Genomic DNA, 13,754 nt, shown 5'->3' with positions numbered 1-13,754 from the left:
GCCTGCGGCGAGACCCGGTGGCCTCGGTTAAACGTTTACACGGAAAAGCTGCGGCCACACGCGCGTTGCGCAGGTTCCCGGTGTGTCAGCTGAGCAGCACAGCTCAGGGTCCCTGCTCTCCCCGTCTCTCCCGCAGGGCTCGCCAAGCACGGGGCCATCGGTGTCACCCAGCCCCGCCGCGTTGCCACCATCTCGGTGGCCCAGCGGGTGGCCGAGGAGATGGGCTGTGCCCTGGGCAGCGTCGTCGGGTACCAAGTCCGCTTTGATGACTGCACCAGCGAGGTAGGGCTGTGAGGACTGTGTGTCCTCCTGTGCCCTGGCAGGCTGTGGTGGGATCAGTGGGCTGTGCCTCGGTTTCCTGCCTGTGGGCCTCTCTGTGGAGCAGCACGGCCCTGTTGCTGCGCCTGGGGCTTTATCTGTCCCAGCTGAGGTGAAGCTGCAGTTGTGTGTATCATACAACTCATTTGGTAGAGTTATGTGAACACCTTACAAGTGAAACAGTGCCAGGCACCTGTGATGCAATCTGGTTGTGTGTTCTGGACACATATGTGATCTATGTAGAAGAGTTTTCCTTTACTTTGAAGTAAAAATCCAGGATAACAGCTGAATGTCTAATCAAACCTCTCAGGATACTGCCATCAGGTACATGACTGATGGCTGCTTGTTGAGGCAAATCCTGGCAGACCCTCTTCTCAGCAAGTACAGTGTCATCATTTTGGATGAAGCCCACGAGCGGAGCCTCAGCACCGTGAGTGTCACCTTGTGTCTGTCCTTTTGGGTCACTGTTTGTACTTTGTTGAGGTCCACTCAGACCTTTCTTTCACTTTTGCACAATCCCCAAGGATTGTGTCTGACTTGCCAGGGATGCACTTTGTGCTTTTGCTGTCCTAAGAGCATAGAATTACTGCTTTCTTTATTCTATCCTGTATAATCTGAAAATAAGATGTGGTTGGTGATCTTATTGGAATTGTAGCTGTTGTACTTGAAAGCAATAAAAACTTAGCTGGCTATTGGACACTTTTCCAAAATTTCCAAGCCAGCACAGTGAACACAAACCTCTAGAACCCTAATTTAAAAAAAAAAAAACCAACCAAAAATGCAGACAAGCAAACAAAGTCCTGGAACATCTCTCTCACTCTAAGGCCTAACGTTTCATAGGGCGTGTGTATGACTGTGCCAAAGAGATTAGGGCTTTTGGGGTCATGGAAGTGTCCAGACTGACCCAAGTACCAAAAAGCTATCAAATGTCACCCTGACCCTTCTGTGGCAAGGGGAGTGAAACTCAAGTCACTCAGTCCTCAGGAGATTGTGTTGTGTGTCAAACAACCTCCCAGTCCAGGTAGGGAAGAGAGAGAAAGTTTTCTGCATCTCCCTTCTGCCCTCAAGCTATTGCAAGTCTCTGAGCAAGGATGATGTAAGAAGTTACTCCTATATCATCTGTGTCTAACTAAAAGAAACAGGTTTTTTTAAGAAATCTAAAGCACTGCAGAGTGTACTAAACTTGCTGAAGTTGTAACAATAAATAGTACAACAGAGGAGGGGGTATGCTCGGGCAGGTGACATGTGCTGAACAAAGGAGGTGACTTTTAAAGTGAATCTGAGGTAACTGCTTGCAAGTGACTTGCCTGTGAGAGATAAAAATGAAAACCAAAGGATTTTAAGTCACACTGATTCTGTTTGTAGGCTGTGAGAAGAGCTGATAAAAATATTAATTGCATTCTAGAAGCTAAATAGGATGCTCACAGGACAGAGTGTGTGTGTCCTTCTGAGTGCTTAGGCCTTGAAGATGCAATTTTCTGGCTTCACTGTATCTGTGGGATAAAATCAGTCCCTTCCAAGTTTGTCAGGCATTTCTAAGGGAGCTGGGATGCTAATGTCATTTGCTTCTGTCTTTCTGTTAGGATATTTTGTTTGGTTTGCTGAAGAAACTGTTCCTACAGAAGAAGCCCCCAGACAGGGAGACAGCCATGAAAGTGGTGGTGATGTCAGCCACCCTGGAGGTAGACAAGCTCTCGGAGTTCTTTGGACACTGTTCAGTGCTGCATATTCCAGGAAGAAGTTATCCTGTCAAGGAGATATTCTGCAACCTGCTCAGCCCACGGGATGTGGGCAGCTCTGCCTATGTTACAGAGGTCTGGCCTGTTGTGTTTTGTTTCTGTGTTGTGTTTTTGGTGTGATTGTTATCTGTGACCATAAGCGTTAGCTGCTGTGTTACTGGGTTCTTCACATCTCTACAGGATATGGTGAAGAATTAATCAGCACCATGAGTTTTAGAGAAAGTGAGATTCCAGCTGTTATTGGGTTGTTTCTTGTTCGTTTCAGGCTGTAAAAGTGGCACTGAATGTCCACCTGAATGAACCAGAGGGTGACATCTTGGTTTTCCTGACAGGTGAGACTTAAAAACTGATGTTTATTCCAGGTGAGGCATGGCATTGCTTCCAGTACATCCTTCCAGTGACTGTAGTTTGTTCTAGAGCAGTAAGTGGAGAAGGGAAAGCTGCAGGTTGAGGCATGTAGTCCTGTGAAGTGGTATTTCTCATCCATGCCTGTCAGATCAGACAGGAAAAATATTAGCTTAAAAATTTGCATAAGCTCTTTTCTTCCTGTGCCAAGTTTACTCTGTGTTGTCTTCGTGTTTTGTTTTATTATTCATTCAGGAAAGGAACATTTCTTTAATTACAAAAACCTACATCAATCTATGGGCCAGGAACTCACTTTTATGCATTTTTTTTTTAAAGGAAAAGCCTGGGTGGGAGGCACTGTGGGAAGACTGGATGTCACCTCCTGAGCTAATTCTCATTAAGTACTACTTCCTTCTTGGAAGGGTGTTGATGACTCTAATATGAGCAAAACAATTTTGTTTAAAGATGTTGCAAGCTGGGAGAGCAGAGCTGTAGCTAAATAGGTCACTTAAGTGCTCTTGTGTGGGTTTTTTTTAGGTCAAATTGAGATAGAAAGAGCTTGTGACTTACTTTTCAAGAAGGCAGAGTCTATTGACTACAGGTATGAAGTGCATGATCGCTCTGTGGAAGGCCTGCTTATCTTACCCTTGTATGGGTCCATGTCAACAGGTGAGAGCACAAAATGTCCTGTGAAACTTAAATGACATAAATGTTGACTGCAAGAGTTGTTAACAGTATCCTACTCAAAGGCTTCTGTTGTGAGTGGAGAAAATGGCATTAATTAACCTATTTGTTACAACACTGTTCTGTTTGGATTTCTGTGGTGTTCATCAACTAATCAAACTTCAGCCTCTTCTGCACTTGCACTGAAGCCTTCAGTTAAAGTTCATATCCACTGGAAATGGACTCACATAGCATCAAGGTCTCCAGCTTTGTCTAACTGGAAGTTCAGAAGTCTGCCTTAGGCCCTCATGGGTTATTTTAGATTGAAAAGATATTACCAGCAGGTGTTTGGTGGTGAGAGCAAACCTGTAAGGGAAGATAGAAGCAGTACAGTGTTACACCACATAGAAATGTACAGAAGGAGTTTATCTGTTTTGTTTGGCAGCAGAACCACCATTAGTTTCAAAGAATGAAAACCAAAGGGCCTTTGATCTTTACAGACACTGTATTTTCAGATGAACTCGAGCGCGATGTGTCGGTGTGTGGGTGCAGTGTGTAGAGTGCCAGGAGGCTGAATAAGTGCCCAAAAGAGCAGGACAGCAATTTCCATCTGGAAGGGCTGCTGATAGGAAAGATCTGGTCATGATCTACTGAGAGGGAGCAAAAATTTAACCTTCTTGAGAGAGCAAAATAAAAAGCTGTGTAAAAGAAAGGTGTAACATCTTCCTTACTCCATGATGGGTGTTAGATTCCTGACTGCGAGTGAAGGTTTGTTTCTTTCTTTTGTGGTAGTTACTGGGAGGCTGTTGTATTTTAACATTTTTAAAATACACAACAGAGAATTTTCCTTAAAGAGATTTTTATATTTTTCAAGTATAATAAATGAGAAAAACCTCAGGGTAAAGGTGAAATTCTACCTTCCTATTTTGTTCCTTGGAGAGCCAAATGAATTAATGGAAATTGCATATGCTGCTTTGTTACATGTTCAAAGATGTGCTGGAAACTTGAGGGTTTTAACAGAATCTTTTCATGTTCACCTTCACTTGCTCTGATTGTTCAAACCCTTCATGAAGATTCTATTTAGACCAGACATCTTGTTTGTTTTTCCTAGCTCTGGGTTAGGAAATATCCAGGAGAGTCAGCCTTTCCTGGTCTCAAAATGTTCTTGAATATTCAAACAACAAAGTGAATACCCTTTAGTTATTTGCTAAAATAACACAGAATCTGTATTTTAGAATATTATGGGATTCACTTTCTGATTTCATCCAGATGACTTTCATTAAGTGTTTGGGTAAATCTGCACAGTGTTAAGAGATGTGGTTTGAAATCAGAGCCCTGTATTATAACAGATTGACTGACAACTTGTTGTTTCAGATCAACAGAAAAGAATATTTTTGCCAGCTCCCACAGGCATCAGGAAATGTGTGGTATCCACAAACATTGCTGCAACATCCCTGACCATTGAAGGAGTCAGGTATTGTTTCCTATCCTTCATAAAAGCTCTAACAGGGAATAATTCAGGAAATTTTACTAGATTTGGAAAAACACACCTTCCTTCTGCTACTATACCTCCCCAATAATCAGCTCTTGCCTTTTTTCTTTGTGTGTAGTGAATAAAAAATACCCAAACAAACCCCTTGATACTGTTCTGTAGTCTTAGACACAACTAATATTTCTGTACCCTAGTCTGAAATCAAATCTCAGCTCCATTAAATCAACATAGTCTCCATTTTCTGTGACATCCTGTAGACTGAACTGTTGCAGGGCTGCAACTGACCAGTGCAACTACTTGTTTGCAGCAACTGGGTAATTGTCTTGCTTTGAGGATTTTCATGTGGCAGGTACCTGTCTGTCTCCTGACACCTGTCTTATTTTCTCCTCTGACAGAGTGTGAATCTTTTTTTCAGATACGTTGTAGATAGTGGATTTGTGAAGCAGTTGAATCATAACCCCCGAGTTGGCCTGGACATACTGGAGGTGGTTCCCATTTCAAAGTAAGTTTTAAAAAGGTCATGTGCTTGGTGTTTCTGGAAGTTGCTCTAAGAATACTGTGTGATTATTGATCTGAAGTTAAAAAAAAGTGAGGAGGAGCAGCTTTGGGGCTCTAATTTAATGCCATTTTGTTTGCTGCTGAATAGAAAGTGGTTCAGGACATATAATTTCATATAAGTTACAGGCATTAAGAAGGAATTAACAATACACTGTTTGTTGTCTGAAGAGGCTCACATGTCATCCCTGTGAGTACAACAGCCTGATTCAGAGGAGCATTAAAAAAAAAAAAGATCTTCCTTTGCACAGAAATGCTGCTTCATTCTGCTGGGCCTGTCTAGCTGGGCTTCTCAGTGGCTTCACAGTCTCATCTTCCATCTACAAGCACAGGAATTGCTGTTATTTCCCATAATGACAGGGTTCTCTTTGGATAAGAACAGAAGGAATCAAGGGTTTGGATGATTTTTGGTTTGTCCCTGCCTTTCTGTCCTGGCAGGAGTGAAGCCAGGCAGCGAGCGGGCCGGGCAGGCAGGACATCATCCGGGAAAAGCTACCGGCTGTACAGCAGGGAGTTCTGGGAGCAGTGCATGCCTGATCACACTGTCCCGGAGATCAAGAGGACCAGTCTGACATCTGTGATCCTGACCTTGAAGTGCCTTTCTGTGCATGATGTCATAAGGTAACCTCCATGGAGGGGGCAGGATTATCATTTTTTTCCCCGAGTCTCAGCACAGGCACCAGCAGACAGGATTATGTCCCCAGCCAACTGTGGCACTTCAGTACAATCAGCTTTTCTCTTCTGTCTTTAATGCCAGATTGGATCTTGAGCTTGAATTTAGTTTGAGGTTTTGCCAAAACTATCTCCTTCTGACTGACATAAATATTTTAAAAGCTTAGTCTCTTTGGAATTGTTTAATTTTAGGATCACATGTGTGCAAAAAATAGTTTGTCTTTGCATGTGCCATGCTGGGGTTTATCATTGTAAGTCTTCAGCTTGAGGCTGTGCTTGTAGTAACACTGAAGATGTTTATGTGCACTTTGGAAAGAAACCTGTATTGGAAGGTTACACAAGTATTTTAATGAAACATGAAAGCTAACAAAGCTATACAGGGACTGAAGAGGGAGATTGGTTTACTTTTTTTACTTTCTTTTCTTCTAGATTTCCCTATTTGGACTGCCCTGAAGAAAGGCATATTTTGGAAGCTCTCAAGGAACTTTACCAATGTGGTGCAATTGACAGGTAAAAACAAAGGGGTATAGTCACTGCAGGAATTCAAAATCTAATGGTTGGACTGATGTTGATGAGTTGTTCATGTGGACTGAATGACTTCCCCTGGCAGTGGAATATATTTCCTTATTAGACCAGGAAGCTAACTACTGAGGTTTCATATACCCTCTGTAGAATTAGGGTTGGAGCATGGCTTAGGATTGAGAGATACAGATTAATTTCACCACATTGTCTTGGAGTTCCTGAGTGACCTCAGACAAATTACATCAGCTCTCTGGGCTGTAGTTCTTGACAGCAGATCCCAGACTGTTGTGACGAAGCAGCTTAGCATGAGCTGTGTGGCCCATCCAAGAACTCAAGATGAGGAAGCAAGATCTTATCCTAAGCTTCCAGGAATTCTTCTTGAAGAGAGAAAATAAAAAATAATTTAAAAAAATCTGATACACTTGAAAAGGTGGCTTTGCCTGCCATGAAGCGTAAGAAAAGCAGAGAAATGTGAAACGTTCTTCTGCTGGTGACACTTGTTTCATGTCTTCAGCACCTCACTGGGCACACACAGCCTGCAGGGTCAGAATGGCCATGGGGAAGAGCTGCTGTTGTGCTCTTTGTATGTGGGGGCTGACACTGTGTTTGTTCCTGTTGACATTTAAAATACAGTTTTGTTGAATCTGGTGTTTGAATTTTTTCCTGGGATAAGGAGAGGCCACGTGACAAGACTGGGTGAATTCCTGGTGCAGTTTCCCCTCCCTCCCAACCTGACCTGTGCTGTCATAAAAGCTGCTTCTCTTGACTGTGAAGATCTGCTGCTTCCCATTGCAGCCATGTTGTCTGTGGAAAACGTCTTCATTCGTCCAGGTAGGAATTCTGCTTGGACAGGGACATCTTGGCACACACTGCCTCACCTGGAGACCTTTTCTACAGCTTCCCTCTCTGGGGTTTTTTGCTCTTAGTAATTTTCTGTGCTAAGAGTTTGTGAGGTCAGGGTATCTCACAGATGTACCTCGAGGTTATAAAGTGGGAACTGATGCTGCATTTTGAACAATGGCAGCACAAGTGTTTTCATGAGAGTCAGGAGACTCCTGCTGGGGAGCAAGCTGGTCTCCTCAGTTGGACCCAACACTAGTGGAAGACATATTTACCTGAAACTAATGCTTTAAACAACCCTCATGGTGCATTAGGAGGGAGATTCCTCAAGTGCAAGGCCTTGTCTCCCAGGGTACATGGTAGCAGATCTGTGGGGAAGAGTGTCAACATTAGGACAAATAAAAAGTGGCACTTTGCCCATAGGCTTTTACAGCTCTCTGTGGTCTTGGAGTCAGGACACATGGCATGCTGGGAACTGGACAACAGCTCCTGCAAAGACTTCAAAATAGCTCCAAAGACTTCAACATAGCATGGAATTGGGTTTCATTTGTCTTAAGGCTGTGAAGCAACATATGCGAGTGGATTGCTGAGAGGTCATCTGGGGAGAACTGTTCCGGGAGGGAAAAGAAAAAACACTCACCAAAAAAACTGAGATGCCAGGGCATATGTTTTACTGTTGGTCTAAGTACAGACAACAGGACTGATTAGTTTGTTTTTAAGGAATGGGACTTGCTTCTGGATTGGCTTTTCTGTTCAACTTAGCCAAACAGATCTTGTAAGTTACTCTGAGAAGCTCATCTTGTCACTGCCTCAATTTTTCTAAATGGAAAAAGTAGTTTTGCTGTGGTTCCAAGTGGGCATCTCTCACGGGTGATAAACCCAGTCTCCCATGTCCTGCTTCCTATCTCCTTTCCCCTCTAGTCTGTCACCCCCTTAAGCCTGCAGCTTCACTACATATAGTCTATGTGTGACACAGTCCTTGTGGGAGACCTTTGTCCTTTCTAGTCACTGATTGGCTCTTCTCCAGTTATCTCTGTAGTCTATTAACTGTGCCCGTTAGTGCAGCAGCTGAAGACACTGCTGACACTACTGATAGCCTGGGTCCTGCTCTGGGGTCTTTCCCATTCCTACAAATGTGTGTTTGCTTTCCCATCCTCCCTCTGGCAGTGTGCCCTAGTTATCTGTTCAGCTAGCTGATAGAGCATACGTGTTCCTTACTCTCCAGCAGCCCTGCACATTAGGACACAGAGTTCTCAAGTCCACTTGCTCCTGTGCAGTGTGGACATGACCAGACCTCCTTGTTTCCCCAGAGTTATTTGTGACAGCCACAGAGATGATCTGCAGTCCAGCCCCCATGCACTGCATTGGACCTTGCAGCCATATCCCTCTCTACAAAGGGGAATAGGTTTTGCTGAGGAATAAATTCTTTGGGTGTTTAGAACTTGAAATAACACTTGGGAAATGTTGCTTTTGCCCTGGCACATTCCTAGCATTTAGTGAAGGTGAATTCCCCCTGAAGTCACAAGACCACATTTTTTCTAGACTCTTATTATTTTAAGACCTCCATTACTATGGCTCTTGAGTGCTAGGACAAAAGCTGAGTTAAACAGATGAGATGCTGCTATGAAGGGATGGTTTCAACAGGCTTGATTTTTTTTCTCCTGGAGCAAAACTTTCACCTGGTCTCTGTGAGCTGTTTCCATGTCTGCATGTGAATTCGTTGTGAGAGAGCAAAACATAGAACCTTTCTTTCTGAGAGACCAGAAGTCTTCCTCTAGTGCCAACTGATAAGATTAATCACAAATTTAATAGATTCTATGTATTGTCATTCAGCAGTAGTGAAAGGAGAAGAACTGTAATTGCAGCTGTGCAGGAGAGTCAAATCTAAAAATAATAGGATTAAAGAACCAAGACTGTCAAGCACACTTTGGAGAATTGCTGATAGAAAATTAAGCAGGAGTGATAAATAAAAATTGCTTTGTTGACATGAGATATAACTTACACTTCCTCAGGTGATCCTCAGAAGCAAAAGGAGGCAGAACTTCAACACCAGGAACTTGCCTCACAAGTGGGAGGATGCAATGACTTTGCAACCCTCCTAAATATATTTGAACAGTGCAAAGCAAGGTATAAAATGATCCCTTACAGTAAGTGAATTTTACATTGCTCATAACTCCCAGCTGCTGCTGATAGTTTTAAAATATATTGTGTATATGCACTTGCATGTCATCTTGCCTAATTGCAGATTCATTCCATATTGTGATGTGTAATTTCTATCAAGACATGTATTATTTAAACTAACAAAGTATCTGCCTGTGTAGGTTGCCTTCTTTGTACGACCATAACAAAAAATAGAGGCAACCTACTGCCTTCAGCTTACAAAGGGCTTCTTTATAATACAAGTATTTCTGTTCTCAGCAAGACTCCTTCAGCTTGGTGCCAGAAATACTGGATCCATTGGAGGGCTTTAAAATCTGCTTTTAGTGTGGAAAAGCAACTTCGAGAAATAATCAGTAAACTGAAACAGGTAAAAAAAACCCAACAAAACACTTTATATATGATTGAGTTTTACAAGTTTCTATTTAAGACATGTACTGGGCTACTGAGCCTTTGCAAGGTGGCTGCTGCCTTTCTCCAGCGGAAACTAATCCACTTAAATATTTATTAGTGCATCCTTGCTGTAGCTTCTGTAACTTGACAGGTATGATGGTGGTAAAAAGCACAAAGGAAAGTTTTCCTCCTTTCCTCATAGTTTCCATAGAATGAGAAACCCAGAGTTTAAAATCCATGAGATGGAGAGGGTAGAGCCACCTTTTAATGAGCAAAGATCCTGATGCTTGTTGTTTTTTCTTTACAAAGCTCCCAGACTTCCCTAAAGAGACATTTGAAGGCTCCAGAACTGAAATTCTAAGAAGATGTCTGTGTGCTGGATACTTCATCAATGTAGCTAGGAGGTAAGTAGTGAAGTTGGGGGAACTGAATGGAAAAGACATTATGCATATTCTTTAGAGGTGTAGCTGTACATGGAAGCAGAATGGTAAGGCCATAGATAGTGAAATTCAGCAATTGCAGCTGGAGGTGGTGTTTTTTACAGTTTATTCTGGAAGGATGTTCCCCTGCTTATATATTTGAATAATTTCTTCCATGCTGCTGCTGATTTGTTTGGTTAGTGCTGCTGTCTTATCACAGCAAAGTATGTTTCATTACATTTTTTTTTTTTTTTTTCTCAAACCTTTCAGATCTGCAGCCAGGACATTCTGCACAATGGATGGACATGGCAGCACAGTCTATATCCATCCTTCATCTACAGTAAGTGACCAAATTCTGTTAGTAAAGGATCTTTAAAAGGAGTAAGATGTGGGTCCCTGTAAACTCTGCCTGTCCTCTTTGATTTGTGCTAACTTATGGCCAGGAGAAGCACTGCTGCATTGTTCATTTAGAGAGTGGAGAAGAGCCTCACTTCTTCAAATTTGATAAATGTTTGGCTTATTAAATGAGTGTGACACAAGCTGAGCTTTCCCTCTGGCTCTTTGGATTTCCTGGGCAGTTCCAAGCAAATCATTTTGCCTCAGTTTTCCTGCCTGAAAATGTAGGGTAATGTCAGCTTTGTCTCATTCTTGCATCTGAAGCATTTGAAGATGGAGGGTGCTGTAGAAATAAAAAGCCTTTTTAATCAGTTCTGAAGTAATATTTTACTTCTCCAGTTGTATAATCAGGAGACTCTCCTAGAGTGGATCATCTTCCATGATGTCACAGTGACCTCCAAAATCTACGTCCGGACAGTGTGTCCTGTTCGCTACGAGTGGGTCAAAGACTTGTTGCCCAGACTGCATCAGATTGATGCCTATGAACTGAGCAGTGTGGCAAGGGAAGAAGTGACTGAGGAGGAAATAACCAAGTGGAAGCAGAAGGAGGATCTCAAAAGGCAGTATGGTAAGCATATTCCTAGTCTGTGTCTGTGGTTTGGGAGGTTTCCTTGGTTGTTGTGGACACGTGTGTATATATCATGTCACTGAATGCATCTTGGACTAGTAGATGTTGATCTGGGTGTACTTAACGTACACATATGTGCTTAATGTGCTTGATATGTGTAGCTCTAGCTGTTATCTTGTCTTACTACAGCTCTGGAACCCTTTTCCTTCCTCAGCAATCCATGTAGTGATGTTTGTCTGCTGGTTCTGGCCATGATCCCCCCTTCTTTTTGTTTGCTATAACACAGAATTGAATAAAAGCATTTTGAGTCTGACCAGTATTTAGGCTTGTAAAGGGTATCTACCCAAAGTAATCATGTCCTGAGATGGAGAAGTCCTAAGTGCTGGGGTGGAGGTGAAGGGAAGAAAAACCCCAAACCCAAAAACAACTGGAAAAAACCCCACCAAACAAAAAACACAGAGGAAAAAGTAGCAAATTTTGGTGAATGCCTCATTCTGACAATTTATTTAATGCCACGTGTTTAAATAGTCAGTTTTAATAAAAACTGGTGCCTGCTAACTGATCTAGCTACTTGACATTCTTTGCATTCTTCTGTCAGCAGGTTTCATACAGCAGCTGAGTATTTGTGGGCTTCTTTACTCTTGAGCTGACCCTCCCAAAACATGAATTCAATGTAGAGCTCAGGCCCTGGCAGTATAGATTCTCTTCAGTTTCCTTAACAACAGAACAAATGTAGGCTCTTGTCCTCAGATCACCATCTCTTTCTGCACCTGCATTATTTTATAAAACAGCCATTTAAAATGATAAAAACTGGAAATAACTTTGGTTATAAATCTGCTGGAAAGGATATTTGCATTATTGGATGACACAGAGGAGCCTCATCTATTTATCTGAAGTTCAAGGAGCTGAGCTTTGTTCTCTTTATCCCCCTTCACTTTTTTACTTCACCAGGCAATTGCAAATTAATTTGAGATTAATATTGACCTTGAAGATGATGTATTTCTTGAAGCTTCATGAAAATAGGTGGCTGAATAGCTGACAGGTTTAATTAATGCCCAATGGAAGGAAAGGTTGCAGCATGAGCTGAATTATTATTTGGCTCCAAAACAAAATAATTACAAATATTCTAAGAGTGCTGATTAAAGCTCCTTCATATCAAAGAATCTGGTGCCCAGAGCCCTAGGAGCAGGCTGCAGTGGCTGCTTCATTCACACAATACTTTAGGTTCTCAGAGTCTTTGAATTTGTTTTTTTAAATTATTTTGAATTTTATTGTAAACTGAAAATATTTTCTGCTTTTCTTCTGTGAAAAGCCCTCCCAAGGTCTCAGCTCAGTGGGAGAATAAGCATTTCAAATGGTGCCTGATCTGGAGCATTGACTTTTCCACTCCTTTATCTGTGTGTTATCCTCCCTCTTCCTCCCATCTCTGGACATTTATAAGGATAATTTATTCCAAGCTTTTTGTTTTTTCCTGCTCCCAGTGCTGTTCCTCTCCTGCCTAAACCTGAGATTGAGAGGTGTAACTTAGTGAAGAGATGGAAACACAAGATGTGCAGTATCTGTTACAATAAAAAACAAGATACACATTTGAGGACAACATGAGCCCAGCTGCAAATATTGACATGGCCGTTAAGACACGATTTTTAATTTTAATTTTATTTTTCTTTCCCTGCTGTGATACAGTCTGTCCTCTCTGGAGGGGATTCAAATGACTAACTGGGACTTGAAAAACATTTGAGACTCTGTTGGGCTTTTTTTGGGCCATTTTAGAAATAGGAGGAAGTGTAAGGCTGGTTGGTTTGGTTGGTGTTTTACCTAGAAGAGTATATTTCTGTTTCTCTCTCCAGAAGGAGTCACAGACAACTCTGCAAAGAAGATGGAGAGAAGGAATGATGATAAATCCATATTGGATGCTCGAGCTCGTTATTTTGAGAGAAAGCAGCAAAGAGCCCAGGGTCTGAGTGGCCCCTTGAAAGAAGTGGGGTAATTGTCATGGCTGCTCTGCTCCTGCTGTGAGGAAAGGCATTGGTGCAGTTGTTCTGGGCACGTTTGCATAATGCAAAATGACTAACTGGAATGAAGGGAAACTTCTGCTTTGTGGTAAGTTGGAGTGTTGAGGCACAGAAACACAGTCTTCCTCTGCTGCATCCAGCACGGAGAGATGACCGAGCTGAGTTTTGTTGCCACGTGACACAGTCAACAATGCAGTGGTCTCAAATGTGGAGGTGGTGCCAGTTCTGTGGTATTTAGTTGACTTAAATGTCTGGGTGGTCTCAGTGCCATTATTAATAAAAATTTCTTCAATTTATTTTTTTTTTCCTAAAAGGAGTGGAACTGCCCCATTTTATCGACTTGACTTTGATTGTGGCTGGATAATCTTTCTGCTCCTACACAACTCAGCAGAGGGCTTTGTTTAATGCTGGAACCATCAGGGTCTAAGTTCAAAAGGACATTTGTCCCCTGCATTCTCTGTCACAGTGTTGCTCCCACTCTGTATTGTGCTCTGCCATGTACAGTGATGGTTCTGGCTGAAGATGTCTTTGTATTCGAAGTATTTTGTACATGTTTTCCCATTCTTGTTAGCAATGCAGATTTATTTTTCTTTGGTCAGGGATGACTTAGCACTGTGTGTTTTCCATTTGGCAAAAATAACCCCCAGCAGTCAATCCAGTACT

The 13,754-nt window shown here is 42.2% G+C and overlaps 1 protein-coding gene across 1 annotated transcript in view; it reads left to right on the top strand.

Annotated features, from left to right (window-relative positions):
* The window catches only part of DHX40 (DEAH (Asp-Glu-Ala-His) box polypeptide 40), a 22,137-nt gene extending 9,059 nt beyond the window's left edge, over positions 1-13,078 (top strand). The window contains exons 2-17 of the mRNA XM_010009115.1: positions 137-282; positions 629-748; positions 1,902-2,132; positions 2,323-2,389; positions 2,940-3,071; positions 4,440-4,539; positions 4,973-5,059; positions 5,551-5,733; positions 6,214-6,294; positions 6,980-7,137; positions 9,159-9,273; positions 9,565-9,673; positions 10,006-10,100; positions 10,386-10,455; positions 10,851-11,079; positions 12,927-13,078. Of these exons, the coding sequence (XP_010007417.1) occupies positions 137-282; positions 629-748; positions 1,902-2,132; positions 2,323-2,389; positions 2,940-3,071; positions 4,440-4,539; positions 4,973-5,059; positions 5,551-5,733; positions 6,214-6,294; positions 6,980-7,137; positions 9,159-9,273; positions 9,565-9,673; positions 10,006-10,100; positions 10,386-10,455; positions 10,851-11,079; positions 12,927-13,066 (2,063 nt within the window). The 3' untranslated portion in view covers positions 13,067-13,078. The remainder of the gene's footprint in view (positions 1-136; positions 283-628; positions 749-1,901; positions 2,133-2,322; positions 2,390-2,939; positions 3,072-4,439; positions 4,540-4,972; positions 5,060-5,550; positions 5,734-6,213; positions 6,295-6,979; positions 7,138-9,158; positions 9,274-9,564; positions 9,674-10,005; positions 10,101-10,385; positions 10,456-10,850; positions 11,080-12,926) is intronic.
* Positions 13,079-13,754: the final 676 nt, after the last annotated feature.

Source organism: Chaetura pelagica, unplaced genomic scaffold (assembly GCF_000747805.2).
Source record: "Chaetura pelagica isolate M959 unplaced genomic scaffold, ChaPel_1.0 scaffold72, whole genome shotgun sequence".
In the NCBI taxonomy this organism is placed as follows: domain Eukaryota; kingdom Metazoa; phylum Chordata; class Aves; order Apodiformes; family Apodidae; genus Chaetura; species Chaetura pelagica.
Note: the sequence above shows the minus strand (reverse complement) of the source record. Positions and strands in the feature narration are given on the sequence as shown.